The sequence below is a fragment of the Bombina bombina genome, chromosome 2 (assembly GCF_027579735.1).
Source record: "Bombina bombina isolate aBomBom1 chromosome 2, aBomBom1.pri, whole genome shotgun sequence".
In the NCBI taxonomy this organism is placed as follows: Eukaryota; Metazoa; Chordata; class Amphibia; order Anura; family Bombinatoridae; genus Bombina; species Bombina bombina.
In genome coordinates this window covers 363,764,289-363,788,297 of record NC_069500.1, presented here as the reverse complement: position 1 = coordinate 363,788,297, position 24,009 = coordinate 363,764,289, and the positions used below count along the sequence as shown (strand labels likewise).

At 37.2% G+C, this 24,009-nt stretch overlaps 1 protein-coding gene across 11 annotated transcripts in view; it reads left to right on the top strand.

The window, feature by feature from the left end:
• PITPNM2 (phosphatidylinositol transfer protein membrane associated 2) overlaps positions 1–24,009 on the top strand; it is a 545,415-nt gene that overhangs the window by 381,890 nt on the left and 139,516 nt on the right. For all 11 annotated transcript variants that reach the window (XM_053701788.1, XM_053701795.1, XM_053701793.1 and 8 more), the window contains 2 exons: positions 12,326–12,655; positions 16,610–16,705. In XM_053701788.1, the coding sequence (XP_053557763.1) occupies positions 12,326–12,655; positions 16,610–16,705 (426 nt within the window). The remainder of the gene's footprint in view (positions 1–12,325; positions 12,656–16,609; positions 16,706–24,009) is intronic.

The following is a 24,009-nucleotide window of genomic DNA, read 5'->3' as shown; positions in this document are numbered from 1 at the left end:
GTGTAATCTGGCCACTAAATATATCCTTTCAGTAAAATGGTGAGACCAATATATTAGGGACAGTAAACCTAAAAAATAATGTTATATAATTCTGCACATAGTGCAGAATTATATAACATTATATTAGTGCTATTGTTAAAATACCTTTTTTTCCCTTTGAATTTTTAAAAAATATACCCGTTTTACAGACACGCTCTCTGCGCTCTTCTGAGCGGGTCTGTTTTTATTACACAGCGCATCGGGCCAGCTGTATAGTCACAGCCCGGCCCGACCGCGCCATAACACTAAGTGCAGCTCGCTCCTGCTGTCTGACAGGTCTGTAAAACAGGCATATTTTTAAAAAATTCAAAGGGAAAAAAAGGTATTTTAACGATAGCACTAAAATAATGTTATATAATTCTGCACTATGTGCAGAATTATATAACATTATTTTTTAGGTTTACTGTCCCTTTAAGCATTTGGGGGCATTTCCACAGTGCAATTTCTTCTGAGAAAAAAAATGCAATCTGCAAATACTGTCAAAAGAAATATGCTTTTTCAAATGCTACCAAGATGACAAAACACATCCTTGCATGCCAGAGGTGTTCTAAAGACATTAAAAAATACTAAACCCACATTTTTTCTTTCAATAGGAGTACATTCGAAAGTTGCTTAATATTGCATGCTCTATGTGAATCATGAAAGAAAAGATTTGAGTTTAGTATCCCTTTAATGGAATTAAATGAGAAAGGCCATAGCAATGAAAGGACAAGTAGCTCCCCCCCCCCTCCCATGTTCCCATTCTGCTTCTTCTGTAATAGCTGCATCATCACAAAGGGCTTCTCCAGCAGCAGCATCTTTAAGTAAGTAAATGTTGCAAACAACTGCCTCCAAAAAAATAAACAATACCTTCATTTGTAGATAGGATGACACCTGAAAATAAAGAAAAAGCTGATTACACTCTTGCAAGAGCAATATATTCTTCTGCGGTCAGTCGCCCAGTCAGATTCTTTTTTATAGGGAAGCATTTCAAATGATCAGGACTTAGTTGCTGAATAGAATACATTATCCTCCACTTGCATGTTCAAACTTGAACATCTTAGCTTTCTACTAATGGAGGTTTTTATGTAGCCTTTTGAGAATAAATCTGTCAAACAATTGGATTTGTTTTTCAATCCTTCTGTTAAGACTTCCGAAGTTTTTCTGTCCAAGAGGAGATGACTGAGATAATTACCTAACATCCATCCTCTGCATACAAGAGGATGTTTTGCCTTACTGGTTTGGTTTCTAATATAGAGCTTTGTGACACTATACCTATGGTGGATTATCAATTTCCACTTTACTAAAACTCTCTATTATAATTCCTTCAGTAGATGGTACACTACAAGTGGGTTACATTTTTAAACCATCAGTATTGCTTCTGTTACAGCAGATTCTACTCTTTGGTGTTACAATATTTCTGATCTCAAAAGATTCTATACTTGAAGTTTTTCAAAACAGTTTGAAACTTCTTAAGTATGCTATTGTTGACATACTTAGAACTAATGTAAAAAATATGGCCTTTTGACCAGAAGCGCTTGTGACCAGCTGGCCTGGTTTTAAAATCTTGGCTTTTATCTCTTCCTTTTCAAGGAAAAAGTTTGTTTGGGCCTGGTATGCTGTGACTGGCGGTAGAGGTGTTTTTCTCCCTCAGGAGAAGAAATCTAGAGAAGAAATCTACAGGATTGAACAGACTTACTAGTAGTTATCGTTCCTTTTGTCGATCTAGGAACCAAAAGTCCTCCTCCTCTTCTCTTGTCCCACTTGGAACATCGCCATACAGTCAAAGAGCCTTCCTTCACTGCCTGTTCCCAATCTGTTCAAGATCCTTGGGTCCTAAACATAGTTTCCCAAGGGTACAGTTAAATCGGTTTCAGATCAAGGCCTCCCTGAGGACAGTTTCTTTTGTCCAATGTCCCAAAGGACAGGCACAGGCCTATTTTCAATGTGTTCAGGATCTAGAACTCATGGGAGTTATAGTTCCAGTTCCTATGTCAAAGCAAGGCCAGGGTTTTTTATTCCTATTTTATTTTTTCCAAAGAGAGGGAATTTGTAGGCCTATTCTTGATTGAAAAACTTTAAATACATTCATCATGTTTCCTATTTTCAAAATGGAAACATTTGGACTACTCTAACTCTTGTTCAGCATACACATTTTATGTCCAGGGTAAATTTGAAGGATTGCCCACCTTTTCAATCAGATTATAGATCAATAGGGTCTACCAGAGATAGACCTGATGGTTTCTCTTTGAATAACAAACTTCTCCTATATTTTGCAAGACCTTGGAATCCACAGGTGGAATTTGTAGATGTTCTAGTAGATACCTTGGTCATTTTGTCTTGCTTAAATTTGTCTTCCAACTGTTCTGCTACCGCCTGTGATAGCTTGGATACAACAAGAGCTCTCATAATCAGTAATTCTGACCGATTCAGCTTAGCTGCGCAAAATTTGGTTTGCGGATCTGGTACAGATGTCATCCATGGTCTCTTCGACCCAGACACGACCTATTGTCTCGAGTCCCTTTTTTTCACAAAGATCTTGAGTCTCTCATCTTGAAGATTGAATTCCTACGTTTTTTTCTGATCCTATAGTTGATACATTATTTCAGGCCCAAAGGCCTGTGATAAGAGATATATTTAACAAGATTTGGAAAGGTTTTTTTCTTGGCCAGGGAGAAACAAAGTTTTAGTTGACATTCTTTTAGAATTCCTAAAATTCTTAATTTTATTACAAGAGGGCTTATATAAGGGTTTAATAGCTAGCTCTTTAAAGCATCATATTTTAGTGCTTTCTCTATTATTCCACAGAATATTGCTAAAATTCCTGACATAATAAAGTGAATGGCCATTAAATCTCAATTACAAGATAGGTTTCAACTTTGAGGTTTAACTATTGAAAACGTTTACAATAAATAGTTTTAACGTTTCTTTGTATAGCAGTATTTATTTAATGACTGTTTTTGGATTGTATTTAAATAGCTCATTTAGAGCAGAAGTGAAATGTGAGAGCTCATCTATCCTGGATAAAACCAAGGCCGGCCCTAGCCATTGCGGGGCCCAAGGCAGGATGACAAAGCGGGGCCCCCCTTTCACCCCGCCCCCAACCCCGCCCCAACCCCACCCAATCTCCGCCCCAACCTCGCCCCACAGCTTTTAAAATGGAAAAAAAAAATAATTTAAGGTAATGCACAACATTTTATACATAAAAAAAACATAAATCCACTAATGTGGATCACTATAACATTGTATATATTGCATTATACCATTTGTACTATTGGAGTTACTGTTTATGTATATAATGAAGAATTATGCTGACAATAAGAAAAGTTGAGTTGAACTGGGCCTTATTTTTATGTGTTTTCTTATGATAACAAGAACATTACAGAGACGCCAGGGCCGGCCCTAGCAAGTGCAGGTCCCTAGGCAGATTGACAGCCCGGGGCCTCTACTCAGAACAAAAAATACTTAAAAGAAATGGGGCAATGCACTGTACCACACAAACACACAGATATAATACACACAGAGATACTTATATACACATACATCCACACACTGTGTCCGACACATACACAGGTGTACACACAACACACAAACCACAGCCCACACACACACACAGCCCCCCCCCCCCACACACACACACAGCCCACACACACACACAGCCCACACACACATACACACAGCCCACACACACACACACACACACGGCCCACACACACACACGGCCCACACACACACACAGCCCACACACACACAGCCCACACACACACACAACCCACACACACACACAGCCCACACCCACACACACAGCCCACACAGCCCCCACACACACACACAGCCCACACACACACACAGCCCACACACACCAGCCCCCCCCCACACACACACAGCCCCCCCCCCCTACACACACACACAGCCACACACACACGCAATAAATAAATAAATGGTGCCACCAGCAATAAAATGATGCCCCATCTCCCCTGCTATAAAATGATGCCCCCCTGAAATAAAATGATGCCCCCAACAAAAATATGTCCTCAGCCCCCAGCAATAAAATGAATCGCCCTGCAATAAAATGATGCCCCAGCCCACTGCCATTAAACGAAGCCCCCCTGCAATAAAACGAAGCACAGTCCCCCTGCACAAACATTATGCCCCTGCAATAAAATGATGCCCCCAGCAATAAAATTATGCCCCAGCTCCCCTGCAATAAATTGATGCCCCCAACAAAAATATGATGCTCCCAGCAATAGAATGATGCCCCAGACCCACTGCAATAAAATGTTGCCCCCAGTCACCCTGCAATAAAATGATGTCCCATCCTCACAGCAATAAAATGATGCCCCAGCCCTGCCTCCTGCAATAAAATGATGCCCCCAACAAAAATATGATGCCCCCAGCACCCCTGCAATAAATTATGCACCCGGCATTAAAATGATGCCCCCAGCCCCCCTGCAAAAAAATGATGCCCCAGCAATAAAATTATGCCTCAGCTCCCCTGCAATAAAATGATGCCCCCAGCCCCTGCAATAAATTGATGCCTTTAACAAAAATATGATGCCCCCAGCACCCCTGCAATAAATGATGTACCCAGCAATAAAATGAAGCCCTCAGTCCCCCTGCAATAAAATGATGCCCCCAGCAATACAATGAAGCCCCCCTGCAATAAAATGATGCCAGCCCCCCTGCAATAAGATGATGCCCCTGCAATAAAATGATGCCCCCAGCCCCCTTGCAATAAATGATTACCCCATCCCCACTGCAATGATGCCCCCAGCAATAAAATGATGCCCAGTCCCCCTGCAATAAAATTATGCCCCATCCCCACTGCAATAAAATGATGCCCCCAGCAATAAAATGAAGCCCCCAGCAATAAAATGAAGCCCCCAGCAATAAAATAATGCCCAGCCCCCTGCAATAAAATGATGCCCCATCCCCACTGCAATAAAATGATACCCCTAGCAATAAAATAATGCCCAGTCCACCTGTAATAAAATGATGCCCCCAGCCCCCCTGCAAAAAAATGATGCCCCAGCCCCATTGCAATAAAATAGTGCCCACAGCAATAAAATGATGCCCCCTGCAATAAAAATATATCCCCAGGCCCCCCTGCAAAAAATGATGCCACAGCAATAAAATTATGTCCCATCTCCCCTGCAATAAAATTATGCCCCCAACAAAAATATGATGCCCCCAGCAATAAAATTATTTCCCTCCCCAGCCCCCCAACAATAAACTTAATTCCTCCTACAATAAAATTATGCCCCAGCCCCCCCTTCAATTGCCCCAGCAATAAAATAAAGCCCCCCTGCAATAAAATGAAGCCCAGTCCCCCCTGCAATAGAATTATACCCCAGCCCATGATGCAATAAAATTATGCCAAGGGCCCAGGCCACCTGCCAGAGTGCCTTAGTGTGTGACTAGTGCCACATTTTAATTATTCAAAGGCTTTGAATAATTAAAATGTGGCACTAGTCACACACTCACTGTGTCTGACTGACAGTCTGGGGGCCTGGGCCAAAGTAGGGCTCCTACCTGGCTACGAGCGTTCTACGACTCGGACTGCTCACTGCTGCTCACTCTGCTGCCTGCTGCTCAGTGCTCACTGAAATCCCTCGTGAGCATGACAGGCAGCAGGCAGCTACTCAGCTCCGCCTCCAGACCAGTGCCATACCAAAATAAAAAATTATTGCGCCAAAAAAAGGCGCTAAAAAAATACATTTAAAAAAAAATACAATTAAAAAAAAATATTAATTTTTTTTTAAAAAAAATATTTTTTTTATTAAATTTGCGGGGCCCCCCTGACCGCAGGGACCGAGGCGGTCACTTGGTCCGTCTTGCCCAAAGGCCGGCCCTGGATAAAACTTGTGTTTCTCATGTTGGAATGTGATGAGGAGTTCACATAAGGCTTATCTCACAAGAACATAAGCTTAACCTATAGTGTGACATAAAGAGGCACTGTAGGTGATAAATATATTTAAAGGGATCCTAAACCCCAAATTTCACAATTTAGATAGAGCATGCAATTTTAAATAACTTTCTAATTTGCTCCTATTATCAATTTTTCTTAATTCTCTTGCCATCTTTATTTAAATAGCAGCTATGTAATGCTTAGGAGCCGGCCCATTTCTGGTTCAGAACCTGGGTTATGCTTGCATATTGGTGGCTAAATGTAGCCACAAATAAGCAAGCACTATCCAGGGTGCTAAACTTAAAATGGGCCGGCTCCCAAGCTTTACATTCCTGATTTTTAAATAAAGAAAGCAAGAGAACGAAGAAAAATTGACAATTGGAGCAAATTAGAAAGTTGCTTAAAATTGCATGCTCTATCTGAATCATGATAGAGAAAATTTGGGCTTAGAAAAAAAAGAAAAAGGGTCATGGATCTAGAAATAAACAAAAATGAAAGGAGATCATATTAAACTTTCCCTGGTTTCTCCCTCTCTCCAGCATCTCAGATAATGTGTAAATTATTCTCCTCTAAGAGCAATATTATAAGTTAACCCAAAGACGTCACACTCAGATATACTGTTTATCACCAGATTCAGTTGCCGTATTAAGGGCTATTTGTTTCCTTTATAAATAAGCTTTTGGTCAGTAAAAGCTTATGTCATGTATTTCATTAATCATGTCAGTGACATATGAACCTTATCATGGTTTAATCTATAGGAGTTGGTGTACATCCTGCAGGCTTAATGGGACAGTCTACTCCAACATTTGTATTGTTTAAAAATTAGATAATCACTTTATTACCCATTCCCGTGTTTTGCATAACCAACACAGTTATATTAATACACCTTTTACCTCTGTGATTACCTTGTTTCTAAGCCTCTGCCCCCTTATCTCAGTTTTTTGACAGACCTGCATTTTTTATCAGTGCTGACTCTTAAATAACTCCACGGGAGTGAGCACAATATTATCTGTTTGACACACCTGAAGAAGCACTGTCTAACTGTGAAAAACTGTCAAAATAGACTGAGATAAGAGGCGGTTTTAGCAGTTTAGATATCAGTTTGCGCCTCCCTAGGTTTAGCTTTCAGCAAAGAATACAAAGAGAACAAAGTAAATTGGAAAGTTGTTTAAAATTGCATACCCCATCTGATTAATGAAAGTTTAATTTTGACTAGACTGTCCCTTTAACCCTTAACCTGTGACATTCTACTCAGTGAGTGCTTGACCAGTATAGGAGCTCATCTATATCTGTCTCTAACTGATCTCTGCAAAGCAGATCAAATTAACATACTCAAGTAGCTTTTCAAATGTTCTGTCCATGGACTATAAAACTAGTTATTTTGTATGCCGATTTTTTGAAGTGTTTTACTAAGTTGATGATGTTCTACAAATAACATTAATATCCCTTTAATACTACAGTATTTTGTAATTCCAATTTTGAATTTGTTTGCATCTCATATTTAAATCGTTGACATATTGTGCAACTTTGTATACTCTCCATTTTATGTCAGTAGTTGCACTCCCCAGACTTGTTGATCTTTTGTGATTGTTTTATATGTTCTTGGATGCAGCTCGCTGCTTTCTGTGGAACACAACTTGCCAAAGAAATGACAGATCTGACAGCACATTGCACCTGTAATACATTCTTATGTGGATAACAACTACTGAGCTGGAAGCTATTACATTTTCAGTGCAATTATTTCACCTTTATTCTATGAACATTTATTTATAAGTCCAGTTTAAGATTTTGAGTTTTGTCATTGGCAGTAGAGTGTAAAATGCAATGCACAATCATTTCCTTTTTTGTGTTATATACTTATAAATATATAAATGTCAGTAAGTGAAATTTATATTTTAAAATGGCAGCACGCATGACTAGAGGGAAGTGGGGAATAACATCAATACTATGCTTATAAAATGTATGTAGTGTTTAATGTCCCTTTAAGGACTGCTCACAGCTGTACTGTAATGTTGTCATTGTCTGTATTTTTAAATAACAATTTATATATATATATTTTAAAATCCTTATAAATCTCTAATTACTTTTGCCAGCCTTTTTATTTTTTTAATGGTGAGACTAAAAGATGAGTTTTTTTCTGGTCTACAAAGGGACACAATAGTGTAAAATTTCCTTTACCTTTAATATGTTCCTAATGATCCATTTTACTTGCTAGAGTATATTAAACTGTTTACAGTTAGTTCCCTTAGCTTTATTCTGTCATTTGAAATTGCTGTGGTTTTTTTTTTTTTTAATTTTCAAACAGCCACCTATACACAAATTAATTTAGTCTTGGCTATAGAAACATTATGTAAAAAGATGGGTAGCTGCAGAAATCAACACATGAGAGCCCAGACTATGGAAAAGGGTGTTCCTGCAGCAGCTTTGAATACAGTTAACTATAGTAACAAGATAGTAGGTAAAGTAGTACTAATGGTAAGTACCGATAGGTGCCAAATATTTTTGTAATCAACAAGCACCTGTTAGGGGGCAATATAGCACTAAGGAGACTCAAAGAAAAATGAGTTACAAAGTCTGAAACAAAAAAGAGTGCTTTACCCCTACAATTATATAGGAACAATTCTCAAAAAGATTTTTTAACCATTCATACTTTTATCTTTATCGGTTTAACTATTCAATCATACACGTTAAAAAAAACCTTAAACTCTCTAGATATTAATATTTAGCATAGGTGTGTGAATAATACCTCTGAGAATCATGTATCTACATGTGAAACATTGTAATTTGTATAATATCAAGCAGTCAGATACAAACAATATATTTTGTAGCTGGCTATTAATAAATTCAGAAATAACGCTGTAACAAGAGGACCTGTTAATATGTGGGATGTCAGATTATGAGAGTAAAGCTATCTAGCTAATACTCTATCTGTAATTATAAAGTCCTTGCTTGCACAGTTAACTTTAGCACAGCTGTTCCGTGTAATAGATTCTGTCTACTTAAACTCTCTAGATATCAATATATAGCATAGGTGTGTGAATAATACCTCTGAGAATCATGTATCTAGATGTGAAACATTGTAATTGGTTTCACATCTAGATACATATCTGACATCCCACATATTAACAGGTCCTCTTGTTACAGCGTTAATTCTGAATTTATTAATAGAGGGCTACAGATATTGTTTGTATCTGACTGCTTGATATTATACAAACCAATTACAATGTTTCACATCTAAATACATAATTCTCAGAGGTATTATTCACACACCTATGCTAATTAATATCTAGAGAGTTTAAAGTGATGGTAAACTCTGCTATTGCTAAGTTGCATAATTAGATTATTTATTACTAACAATATAAAAATGCAATATCCATTTTCAAATTGTTTATGCATTATTACCTAATTTTTAGTTTTTAATAAATTCGTTGTTGCGCTGCCTCGCTCCTCCCCTCTAATTTACTTTCAGTAATACACTGAAGTCTTACCTATTCTCCACCCTCTTTACATCTTACCCAATTTGCGCGCTCCTGATTTTGTGAATTTAGACGCATGCACATTAGAGAGGATTACGTATACCAGTCACTTGTAGTGGATAGATATTGCGAGCGGTCAGTCCCTTCTTAAACGAGCACACTTCTTTATATAATAAATATAAGTAAATGTATAAATACTTGATTTTATCACAAATTATCTATATCTTATGTTGTTATAAAAAGTAAATAAGAGCCAGAGCGCATGCGCTGAATAAACAGGAACGCGCAAATTCATCATCGCTTTTTGAGGCTACTGATTGGTTGACCGTATGCTGCGAGGAATGCAATACTGCGCTTGCGTGAATTGGGTTACATAGAAGTTAGCCTGTCTGGCGACAGGCTTACCTATTGGTTCAATATTATAAACTATCGATGTGACATCACAGGAGGAAGGATGAAGACGGCATTAGACGGAGCTATTACATAAAGATTTGTAAGTGTTTTTACATAGATAAGATAACATGATTTGGAGTGTGTAAACTGAATAAAATGTTAAAATAACAATATTAACTTCACTAGATACGGAGTTTACCATCACTTTAAGTGTTTTTAAAAGTGTATGATTGAATAGTTAAACCAATAAAGATAAAGTATGAATGGTTAAAAAATAGTTCCTGTATTATTCAGTGAGAATTTTTCCTATATAATTGTAGGGGTAAAGCACTCCATTTTTTGTTAGACTTTGTAACTCATTTTTCTTTGAATACAGTTAACTCTTATGAGTTGCTTGGCTGAGTACATTGATGTGTTAACAAGAGAACTTTATTTTTATAATGTTATTGTATTTGGGAGAAAGGGAACTCTTGATTAGACCCCTCTCTGACACTGGGGACACCACATTTACAAACCAAATGCTTGGAATTGTATCTGATAAATTAGTTTTCCTAATTGTAAACTAAAACACAATACCTATTATCTGAGATGTGCTGCTAGCACAGTTGATTTGATCAGTGGCAAGTTCCATTTAGTACCAGCAGTGCACAGTGAGTCCCGAATTGTATTTCTACTGTGTGCACAGTGCTGCAGAGTCGATAGTCTAGCATGTCATTTTTAAATTGTAATGGCCCTTTAAAGTGAATGTAAATTTTGATGCTAAAGTGCACGGTTTTTAAAAATTAAATTAAAAACAGGGGCACTTTAATTTATTAAAATTTACATTTCACTCCTGTTGTGAAAAAATGTATCTTGACAGTTGATCCAGCTTCCTCCACCCGTCGCAAAGCCTCTTCCTGGGTCTAAAATGAGGAATCCGGCTTCCTCCAATCACGGCGTTGAATCAGACACGGAATCCCCCGGGGGAAGCTGTGATTGGAGGATGACCTCATTTCTGACGTCACAAATGGATTGCGACGACCGGGGGAACCTGGATCGGCTGTCAAGATTAAAAGGTAAGTGTTTTTTCACAACAGGAGTTAAATGTAAATTTTGATGAATTAAAGTGCCCCTGTTTTTAATAGAATTTTTAGAAACCGGGCACTTTAGCATCAAAATTTACATTCACTTAAGACTTGGTATGGTAGGTAGTATGTGGAAATGCAAATTTATATTTCTAATGCTTCTGTGTGAAATTGAAACTAATAGTTGTAAACTGAATAAAACTCGCACTTTGTCGCACCTTGTCAGCCACAAATGTAGTTCACGCCCCATAAGTGAGCTACAGAGGTTTCCATGGAATTGTAACTTTTACAAATTCACAAGGAATCTCGTTGCACCGGCAGAACTCACATTAGCAGCTTGTTCTAAAAACGCAATTTAATGAGTCTACTCCTTTTTGGCTTAGAGCCTAACTCTGCAACTGTTCTGTCTCAAGAATCTGAATATTCATAAAATACTATTTTAAGTAATATTTTCAAGAACATGCCATTTTTTTTTTATTAATGATGCATACATCATTATTTTCTTAATCCCACGCATAATATGCAAAATATTATCAGAGATACTAAATTCTTCAGATCAGCAAAATGATAAAACCATGATGGGTGCATGTAATGTAAATGATTATTGTATTTCACTTGTCCATTTAATGAGAATTTGCTGAAAGAGTGGTACTCACAAACCTATGCAGCAGGGCTATACATATAACCAGGGAGTTATAGCAAATTCTAGGAAAATGAAGATATATCTTTAGAGGGACACAGTTTTTGAATGTAAATATGATAGTTTTTTGAAAATTCATATCTTTAAGTTCTTCCTGTTCTATCAGTTTATTTGCGAGTGTTACCCACTAGGTCAAAACTTTGATTTCCTTCTTTGCCTGCACTCAACAAACAAAAAATAAAAAATAGTACATTATATATGCAAGTTTACCTTGGCACTACTTCCTAATCTGCTGTTCACAAGCTGCATTTTATTTAGTTACACAGCTCAGCCAGTCAGAGGCTATATTGGTTCAGCAATTGTCCCATTACTTGGTTTATGCAGTTTATAATTACAGAGCAAAGATATGTAAATAATAGTTTGTGTTGCTGGACGTGGAGGATAAGTTTACATAAGTTTGCCTATTAGTTGACAAAATGCACAATTTTTAGAAATATGTAATTAATGTTTTGCAAACTGGTATAAAAATAAATAAAAATGTTTTTCTCACACACAAAAAAGTCTTACTAGCTTTACTTTGTAGTGTCAGTGACTCTGATTAAATCCAAACTAATAGCTATCTTGTAATAGTAGTACATGATATATAGCCGCTCCTGAATGTAGTTTGCTTGTTTTAGGAGTATATAACAAACAGTTCTGTAGCTCATCATACACATACGTTTAGGTCCTTAATATTCATTTAAAGGTACATGTTATAAAGAACGTTAATGCAGTGGTAGCTTGAGATCTTTTTAAATATGTTTTGTTTGTTTGTTTTTTTCAACAGGTCTGCGGAAAGTAATGGTCCGAGCACACCGACAAGCATGGTGTTGGCAGGATGAATGGTATGGCCTTACTATAGAAGACATTAGGCAACTGGAAAAGGAAGCACAGTTGATGTTAGCACAGAAAATGGCCCAGTTTAGCCAGAATGAGAACGAGGCAGAACAACATGGATCCAAAGAATCTCCCAGTGAGAAGGATTCAGAGAACAAGGCCATCACTTCCATCGAAACTCCAGATGCAACCAGCGGCATGACTGAATCATTGTCAGGAAGAGGACTAACTAAGCAGTGGTCCACTTCCTCCAGGTCATCTAGATCTTCAAAACGAGGAGGTGAGACAATGCTGCAAGTTACACCTTCATTAGATAGAGGCCTATTTACAGGCTGTGGATTGGTTGATAAAGTGCAGTTTTTTTCTACTTCTCACTAATGAAAACACAAGCAAAGTTATTATGCAAATTTACAAATATTTGGACTAAAATTGACATTTTTAAAAATTGAAGAAATTTAGTATTACACTTTACCAGTCGCTTATGTTGAAGATCACACGAATGCTGTTCATTTAATTATAACTGCCCTTACCTTAAAATGCCGTAGAACTTTAGGCATTAATCTGAGTAAAATCAGCAGCTGTATGGTTTGATCCCTATAAATAGAAAACACAATAGCTACAGAACCACTATACATACAGGGTAGAATCAATAATAAGAGTTAAAGGGACACTAAAACAGTGGTTCTCAACCAAAGTGACCTCAAGGCCCGGAAAATATTAGCTGGACATGTCCAGGGCCCGGTAGGTAGAAAAAAAATAAAAAATAAAATATATATATATATATATTAAGCAGCAGGGATTTGCCCTATCAGTAACTAAGCAGTTCAGTGTGGGTTTAGTGGGGGCCCTGGAGTGTGGGGGGTCCTGCCGAGGGTCTGTTGCTGTGAGGGCCATGGAGTGTGAGGTCTGGCCCTGGAGGTTGGGGGCCCTTTCTTTGGCCATTAATGTTGGGGGTCCTGGCTCTGGAGGTTGATGGGCCTGTTGGGATTAGGGCAGGGAGGCTACCAATGTTCATTTGCATAAATTTTAATACATTTGGGTCAGTGTGAGACAGTTTTCCTGGGGCCTTTATTGGTCTCAGTCTGCCCCTGGTGTGCAGTGGGGGCATGGCAGGTCAGGGCCCACCAGCAGGGCTCTCACGGCCCGGTACTGGGCCACGGCCCGGCTGTTGAGAAACCAGGCACTAAAAGGCATTTTGTTGGTCATATAAAAGAGCAATACTTAATCAAGATACAAAATCCCAGGGGCAGAGACACTTCCTTATTCTTTGTGATGTCATTACGCACATACATGGGGCTCAGACATACTGATCAGCTGGCCGACTGACGATAGAATACGATAGCCACAATCAGAAGAGGAGCCCAGTTATTGGTGTCATCCGCATAAGTGTTCTGTTGATGACAACAATGTGTTGGCTTTTTTGTTGAAGGGTTAAATGGATTCCTTGCAAAACCTGAATATGTATTCGATTTCTTTTCTTTATGTTAGACTCCTTTTCTGCAATGCATTTTTCAGTATATTAGAAACGTCCTTATAACGAGTAACATAAGAAATATACATTGTATTATAACAATCCCATTCGGCAGCACATGAGCAACACGCCCCGGACTGACCATTGCGGCAGTTATCTTAATTTTATACTGAAACCAATTTATTTTCCCCAGAATTATTTACCCTGTCCACTTCTAGGTAAAGCGTTTTTCTCCCAGCAAATTGTTCTACGAAATATTTGCTGCTTTTGTAATAAAGTGACCTTTTTTTTTTTACAGGAAGCATATTCACCACGTCTCAAACTTACTTTAGAATTGCTGGATCTAAAACCTAAATAAATCAAATGAAAACAAAACCTTAATTTAGTTTGTTCTGAAAGCCTTCTTATAAAGCTCAATGCAGAAGCCCATGACATGTATTGTTCAAACTGCACGTGAAAGGTGAATTATGATTCAAAATTGATATGCATGAATGAAGAAATAGAACACATTGCTCGCTCCCTGCTGCCTTCCTTGTGAAAAATATACAGTGAGAGCACAGAAACAGAACAGCATGAAGTTTATGCAGATCGAAAGCACAGTCTAATAATAACCCATTTGCTGCTGGGAATGCCGTAAAAACACAACACCTTTAGCACAGCAAAGTGGTTAATCCATTTTTATACAAGAAATTAATGTTCATGCAATCACCCACTTTATATACAGTGAACAATAAGAAACGTGGTAAATTATGCCGTTTTATTAAAGTCTCAGAAGAGTCAATAGCATGATGACTTGTACAGCTCTCGAGCATTAGTGTTGCCACTTGTCCAGGAATGATCCGGACAGTTCGAGTTTCCATTTGGTTGTCCAGGTTTGGAGCTGAGATTCGAATACATTTTCTAAACATACACAGGTGCTGGTTGGTGCATATGCACTGTGAAATAGCTTGCCAATAAGTCATGCTAGTGCACAAGGCATGTGCACCCATCAGCAGCTAAGTATGCTGTTAGATTGGCATCAGCTGATATTTTAAAGGTGCAGATTTTTGTATTAATAAAGGCTAAAACAGCATTTTTTAAACACACTTTGTATTCTAAAGTAAATTGCTGTAGCGATCTGGCGCTTTACAGCCCTACTAGGATACTATTGACTTTTATGTGCCTTTACATTGTAGTAGTTTTTGATTCACCAAGCTTTTAAAAAATTGCAGGAAATATTTTAAAACAAAAAAGCAATACAAACAGCCATAATGAAGGATCATAATCCACTGTGTATACCACGTGCAATGTTTGTAGAGTGCCTACTTAATAAAGCCTAGAAAATATTCCGCTATAGATGGTTCTAAAGATATAGGTGGGGCAAAATCTGCTAAGATAGCTAGTAATACATGTTAAAGTATGTGTGCTTACATATTTACAGCTAATACCCCTCTGCCAGGAACCACTCACATGAATGTTTCAGGGTAGAAATGGCAGCAGAGGAGCAGAAATGTCCTTGCAAAATCTTTGGAAAGTAGCTTCTCATTCTGAAACAGTCTCATCCCATTTGTATTAATCTGATGACCTTCAGACTTAGGAAGCATTACAAGAACTGCAAGGGGTTCTTGTTTAATTAAAGGGACAGTCTAGTCAAATTTAAACTTTCATGATTCGGATAGGGATTGCAATTGTATACAACTTTCCAATTTACTTTTATTATCAAATCAAATTTGCTTTGCTCTCTTGGTATTCTTTGGGGAAAGCTAAAGCTAGGTAGGCTCGTATGCTAATTTCTAAGCCCTTGAAGGCCATCTCTTATTTTAGTACATTTTGACAGTTTTTGACAGCCACTGCTAGTTCACATGTGTCATATAGATAACATTGTGCTCACTCCAATGGAGTTATTTCAGAGTCGGCACTGATTGGCTACAATGCATGTCTGTCAAAAGAACAGAGATAAGGGGGCAGTCTGCAGAGGCTTAGAAACAAGGTAATCACAGAGGTGAAAAGTGTATTAATATAATAGTTTGTTATGCAAACCTGGGGAATGGGTAATAAAGGGATTATCTATCTTTTTAAACAATAACAATTCTGGAGTAGATTGTTCCTTTAAGGCTCACTCATGTTGATTAGAGATTCCTTCATAATTCAGATTTGGACGCACAGGTGAGACACTTGCAAGAAATGTGACTGCGGTAGAGTTAATCATATTGTGGGGTGGGTGGGAATCTAAACAGTTCTATTGCAGTGGCAAAGCAAACAAAGAAAAGGCAAATAGAAGCATATTTTAACATTTTAACATTTCATATTGTTGCACAGACGCATGTTTTTTTTTTTTTTTGGCATACAAATGAAAGAACATTGGAACAATATTGCTATCTTATATTAAGGGGATATGCATTTCTCAATTTCCATATTTAATTAGGTTTGATTGTAAATTATATACACAGACAATATTAGACGTTGGTACCCATTTAAAAAGGCATGTCCCCCCCTTCAGTCCCAGAAATATACTAAAAACTAGACAGAAAGTGCTAGTTAGTATGAACTGTGAAATCATATTGGCCACCTTGTAGGGAAAAAGTGTTCACTTAATTCAATGTGGTTCTACCCCATTTAGATTTTATGTATGGGAAAATAATTTACCATCCAGCTAGCTGATAGTATATACACTGCGCATAGTGTAAAGCTGTTTTATTTTAGCATGTTATATACTGTTTTCTTTTAGCATGTGTGTATCTGTAGCGTTTTTACTAACTCTCAAACTGTGTCTGTCACTCACAGCTAGCCCATCCCGCCACAGTATATCAGAATGGAGGATGCAGAGCATCGCAAGGGACTCGGATGAGAGCTCAGATGATGAATTCTTTGACGCCCACGGTAAGTGATGGAGAGGGTTTAGTGGTATTGCAAGATATTTTATTTCCTCCATTGCACAATTTTCTTGCATTGCAGGTATCCAACATAAAAAAGACAATGAAAAAAATCACTTGATTGTAATATAAAGCTCATTTTCTTTTATAAGGGGGTGAGAGTCCACAAGTCCATTTCTCTAGGGATTCAACGTAATCTGGGTGAAGAAATGAGGTGCTCCTGATTCTTCATTGAAAGGTGTCCTCAGACCCATTTGAGGCCTATTTTTCCCCTCAGAGAGCAGAAAGATAGTGGGAAGATTGGAGTATAGGGTAGTGACACAATTACTCCTGGGGTAGGAGTTAGTCACAAGCCTACCACAGGTGACGCAGGGACCAGTCCCTGCCTCCTCCTGTTGTGTCATCGAGATACTCCTTAAAATTATCCTCTTCTGTGAAATACACAGCACTGGATGGGCTCTCTACTGGAAGCAGTCATTTCTGCTGCTTTGGGTAAAGTAGAGTAAAGTGTGTGCAGTTCAGGTAAATACAACCACACAGATTTCACTCACATATTATAAAAACATATATTATTTATATTATATATAAATTATAAAAACAAACTTTATTAAAAAACGGTTAAAAGTTCCATATACATGCAGGAATACAAGGAATGCTGTCTTGACGTGTTTCGCTCCCCTAGTGGCGCTTAGTAATAGGATACAGGTATACCCCTCTCATACAGCGGGTTAGGGACTGGAGCCCCGCTGTAAAGTGAAAACTGCCTTAAAGTGAAACAAGGCAGTTTTAGCTTTCTTTTCAGTGTTTAAAATCTTAAAAACATGTTTGAACTAACATATATTAGGGGTGCAATAGTGCTACGTTTAATTTAACACTAGCACAGCAAGTATTCAATTAGTATTCAATAAATACTGTACCTGTAAAATAGTGACAATTACTGTAGTAAAATTTGCCTGACTATAGCACTGAGAAACAGATTGCACTGCAATGCAGTTAAAATTGAACTAAGCATAGCAAAATGGTGCCAGTCACTTTTCTCGCAATCTCACAATGATTTACAGCACTGTTTCAAAATCCTTGGAGGTTGAACTTCAGCTCCACAAGGCGCTGTATTAGCGAATCGCTGTAAAGTGAAGCGCTGTAAAGTGAGGTATACCTGTACACACTGAAAAAAACATCTATTTAAGAGGGACTCAACCAATCAGGGACCAAAACCAGACTACACATGGAAATGCCCCTCTTAAATATAAGGTGGTATTACAAAAATGAATAAAAACAACAATAGTTGATACAAAACAACAATTTGATATCCTTGAGGATTGCTTACAGGTTCATAAATATGTATTAAGCCTTATCCTTTTATATCAGATAGTAATATATTGTCTAAGTACTAACAAAACATGATGTATTATGTTATATTCTATTGTACAATTTACATTAATCCATACTTAGATCAAAATGATTCATTATATAGAAAAGTTTATATTGTTGGAAAATATCGATCTGGAATACAAAGGAAAATTCCCTAATATAATATTCAGTATTTCTGGTTTAGGGGAAACAACGAAGGTACTAGACGAAGGGGCCGACGTTAATGTATATCAGTGAAAAAATTATATAAAGTTCGTCTGTGAAATATGAAAATCCCATTCTAAATTAATACCTTTGGGATATCTCATATCTAACTTTAGGATCCAAAATAACTTTCTTTTTGTTAAGAATCTATGTCTGTCACCCCCCACCTCCGGGTGCCTTTCTACAATTTCAATGGTCTGCACTCCAAAGTCAGGAATACTAGCGAGGTGCAGGCCATTGAAATGTTTTGCTATGGCAGAATCTTTATTGAAGTTTTCTACATCCCTAAAGTGCTCTCTGACTCTGTCCCGGAGTTCGCGAGAGGTTTGGCCAACATATTGTTTGCAGTGATTGCAAGTTATTAGGTATATGACCCATCTTGTTCTGCATGTTGCATGAAAATTGATATAACATTTTTTTTAGTAACAGATAAAAAGAAGTTATTTCCCACTGTTACCATTTTGCATGCTTTACAATTAAAGTTATTACACTTAAAATTCCCCTTGCGATGTAACCAAGTGTTAGTATTAGTTTTATTGGCCTGAATCATGCTAGGAGAAAGCTTTGAGCCCAGAGTTTCTGGTTTTCTAGAGACAAATTTGCATTTGTTAACAAATGGAGTCAAAACATTATCATTGTTTAGTAACTTTATATGTTTTTTTCAAAATGGTAAACAACTTTATTGAACAGTAAGTAGGGATGGGCGAATGTGTAAATTTTCGAATTTCGAATGTAGAACGAAAGTTATTACCGAAATTCGAATTCTAAATCCGAATGTCGATAAGAACGAATATTCTTAAAAATTCCAAAATCGAATGTTATTTACAGTTTTCGAATGTCACTTTCGAATTCGAATGTTTATAATTATATCGAATGTCCACATTCGAAATTTCGAATTTAACATTCTATTTAACAAATACTATTCAGAAGTTCAATAGTTCATGTGGTAGGGCGGGAATCTAGTAAATTGATACATAATAGATACAAATATATAATTTCGAATGTTTCCATATAGAATATTGCATAATTCGAATATTACATTTAAAGAAAGCATTAGAAATACTATTACAAACATATAAATTCGAATTTTTCGAATTAGAATATAAATTCGAATTTTTCAAATTCGAATATTGCATAATTCGAATATTACATTTAAAGAAAAAGCATTAGAAATACTATTACAATCTAAATTCGAATTTTTCGAATTCGAATATTGCATAATTCGAATATTACATTTAAAGAAAAAGCATTAGAAATACTATTACAATCTAAATTCGAATTTTTTGAATTCGAATATTGCATAATTCGAATATTACATTTAAAGAAAAAGCATTAGAAATACTATTACAATCTAAATTCGAATTTTTCGAAAAGAATATTTTCGAATGTAATCGTAAAATTCGAAACCGAACATTCGAAAATCGAATGTTAGAATGTTATGTAAACATTCGAAATTCGAACGAACGAATGTGTTAAAATTTGTGCCGTTTTTCGAATGTTGCGAAACATTCGCCCATCCCTAACAGTAAGGAGTACTAAAGACGATGGCTCCTTCTAAGAATGATCTCCTTGATTTTTTTGTTTGATTTTAAGCCACCTCTCGCTTCTTTCTGGGCAGAGTTAAGTAATTTCTGATAATAGCCCCTATTAAGGAGACTCAGCTGCGATTCTAGGCACAATATATAGGGGGATTCCAAAATACTAGAGTAATGTGGTATGCAATGATACCTTTTTATTGTACTAACCTAATACTTAAAAGAAGAGCTGTTGAGAGTTTTCCTTTCTTCCTCAGGTATTGCTTCAGACCTGAGAAAGAGGAGGAAAACTCTAAAAAGCTTTTCTTTATAATTTAAAGAAATGTCAGCAAACACCAGGGCTCTGTAATTAATTCCCTATGTTAAATATGAGGCTGGGAGAGAATTTTGCTCACTTTCTGTCAGAGAGACTGTGAGAGAATTTGACTCACTTTCTGTCAGAGAGACTGGGAGAGTATTTGGCTCACTTTCTGTCAGAGAGACTGGGAGAGTATTTGGCTCACTGTCTGTCAGAGAGACTGGGAAAGAATTTGGCTTACTGTGTGTCTGAGAGACTGGGAGAGAATTTGGCTTACTGTGTGTCTGAGAGACTGGGAGAGAATTTGGCTCATTCAGCCGAATTCTGTCCCAGTCTTTCTGACAGACAGTGAGTGAGTCAAATTATCTCCCAGTCTCTCTGACAGACAGCGATCCAAATTCTCTCCCAGTCTCTGACAGTGAGCCGTGTGGCCTGTGTCTAGTAGTAATCATAATTTATTAGTATACAGTTATTGGACAGTAAAAAGGGGTGAACTTCCATTGGATTTATTTCTATTTAAAGTTTTTCTGAGGATAGCGATATTTGCTCTTTTTGTGAATATTTCTTACCCCAACACTTTAAAGACTATAACTCCTATGGGTGTGTGTCTGAAATATTTATGCTTTTATATTAGTAAATGTTATGTTTTATAGGAGCCAGATTATGCACCAAAAACTCATTTTTCACCTTTTTTTATTGTTGTAGTTATTTGAGATTTTGTAGCATCAGGTGAATTTTGCCTGTTTTGTCCCATTCTATTTACCATAAACCATGTTTTAATATTCGTTTTGTAGTGCCATGTAATCCATTGTTTTTTTAATAATAATATGCATCATAAATCATTTGACTATTTTCAACAGATGGATTGAAATAGGTGTTTTTTTGTGGCCCAATTTTAAATGTGTCATATAATCAATACTAAAAACGCACTTATCTGACTCATTGTAAATGTAAAAATATATTCCTAAATATGACTTCTGCTAAGCCTATATAATGTATTGGAAAGTAGATAACTATATTTGATTTCAGTAAATGTCTCTAGTACATCCCCTCTGCAGAGTATTTAATTAATAATTTTCCCTGCATATACTCACATCAATTTGTGGTACTATATGAGCATGACACCAAGGTTAATATCACATTAGGGTAAAATGGTAAAGTTATCTATAAGCCAAAAAAATATATCTTCTGAAGGTCCACATGTCCCATCTGTTATATTTAAAATATGCATATCCCCAGTATTTCATAAATTGTATCCAGGTCTTGGTGTAAGAAGGCAGAAAATCTACACAGCCAGGGCAGAGGCAGAGCAGGTCACAAATGGAGCTTGAGGTAATAAACTCAGTCACAAAGGCACGTTCCACTTTACAAGTTGGTAATTAAAGTACCCTGTTGTGACATTAGTGACTTAACCCAAATGATCTTCTTCGTCTTTACTTTGCTGCCAGTGCCTGCTGCTGCTGCTCCTTCCTGCGCTCTCTGCTCTGAGTTGTCCTGCACTGCACACAGGCTCAGCACCTGCTGGCTGGCTCCTCTCTCTTCCTCTCCTCCAGTCTCCAGTCATGTTCCTTCTGCTGTGTAGGAATGTGACCTCAGCCTGGCTGACTGGAGGAGCAAATAGCGCCAGCATGCAGATGGGGTATCGGAATGCCCTTAGTGCTGTGGTGCGAGGCACGTGTCTGTGGTGGGTTGGGGGGGAATTGAACACGTGGTGGACGTGCGCGCGGCGCTGTGCATATTATTTACTCACTCTGTCTCATTGTAACACCGGCCCAGAGTAAAACAGTTGTTTACAATTAAAAAAAATATATATCAGAGTAACCAATAACAGCACACTACATTATTATTAGACAGTACCACTGCCGCATTATGCAAGCAAAGGGGCTGGCGGCCGGTGGGATCCATAATCTGGGGGCAAATGCCCCCCCTTGCCCCCCTGTAGCGACACCACTGAGGAGGCTGCTCTTTACTTTCTCAGATTGTGTGTTGTAAATATGCTCACAATTAGTGTTCTCCTTATTCTAAGGAATTGACTTTTAGGAATAGAGTCTACTAGATGAGGTGGATGCGCAAATTTGGCATGCAGGATGGTATTACCTGCAGTAGGTTTTTGAAAGGTACTGGATGTAATATCACCTGTTTCTACTAAACTCTCCAATGTGAGGTCCAAGAAGTTAACTTTAGATAGGTTTGTTTCACCTGTCAATTACATAGTCTAACACTGTTGTCATTAAGATAGTTCAAAAATTCTGTTATAGTAAAACTTTTTCCCTCTTGCCTATCAATTACAAAAAAAGAGATTATTTTATACTTTGGAACCTCTAAGAGATTAATAACAGTTTATTATTATTAATAATCATTTTTGTCCTATTTCTTATGTGACAATTTTGATGTTTTTTTAAGGAATTTATACGCTGAGTAGCTTCTCCTATTTTTCTGTTATTATCCCTACTACAGATACTAGTGGATACGTTTTTTTACTCTGTATTCCAAGGGACAAGGGTCCTTTTTTCCTTATTATATATTTATTTTTTATATGTGGGTTTTGATTAAAACATTTTCTCAAATACATTTTCATTGCGAGGTTCACCAGTGTAACACCTGTGTCTAATCTCCTGTGGTTCTTAACATAAAAATCTCTGAATTATTGTGTTTATTATTCTGTGGTGTATTAAAATTGCATTTATCTGTCCATACTACTTTTCTACTATGGAGCATTCTGGAACTGTCCCCAATACTATAAATTTAGAGGTAGATCCTATGATTTTACAGTTCATTTTAAACGTATATTGTGCAAACTTGCTGTTATTTTGAAGGTTTGTATGGATCCCCTGTTGCAGGCCGCTCAATTTTATGCTGCACTTGCCTCTAACGGAGTCAGTCTTCCTTCTATTTGCTTTTTACAGGGGAGTTTTAGAGTGTTTGCTCCAGATTTTATGCGCTCAACTGTTTCTGTAATGTTGGCAGCTATGTCTTCTCCAAGTCTGATAATTAACATACAGTGGACTTATCTTCCCATTCTGAATATTTAATGGTTAGATGGTGTTTTGAGAAAAATAAAATAAAATTTATTTTTGCCAATAAATTATTTAATTTTTATTAAGATTGATATCATAGGAATCACTAACTGGACACATGTTTTTGATGTGTGTAGCCCTATTATTTAATGCAAAAGGCAGAAGAAGGAAAGGTGGTTGACTTTGTGAAGTCTCAACGGCAAAGGAGTGGAAAATAGGGTGTTAGAAAAAGTGTCAGTGATGAAGAATGTGATTAAAAATAGGAAAACACAGAAGAAGGTTGTGGAGATGAGAAAGAATCAAAGGAAATTAGCATTGGGATAGATAGCAGAGGGATTGTTGATACCATAATTATATAAGTCTCCGTGTTCATGTTGAAATACTTTCCCAGTTTGTAATTACTGGTTATATACCCCCCACAAGGTAACTGTAACTAATTTGTTTGGTTATGTATGACTGTTGATTGTATCCCTGCATTTGTATGTGGAAGTACAGGACATATTTCAGTCTGTAAATTTAGTAAGAATGGCTATATACCTGGGGTATGTGGGTTTACTGGCTATATCTGAACCTTCTTTAAGTGAAATTAACTGCTACATGTTTTGCATATGTGTCTTCCATACATTTTCTGGATTACTGACTTCATCCCGGCTTTCTGTGTATTGCTATACACTGGACTGTGTTTGGGGTTATTTTCTTATGTACCTGTGTTACTCAAGTTGCGCTACAATTTTTGTGCCTTCCACGTCTGTTGGACTATTAACTGTATAAGTAATCCATTTATATTTGATTATGGTCTACTTAACTGTCTGGTGAAGAATCATGATGTGTGAGAAGAAGGAATTGAGAAGAAGTAAGCTAAATGGTATTTAATTAAAGAAAGATT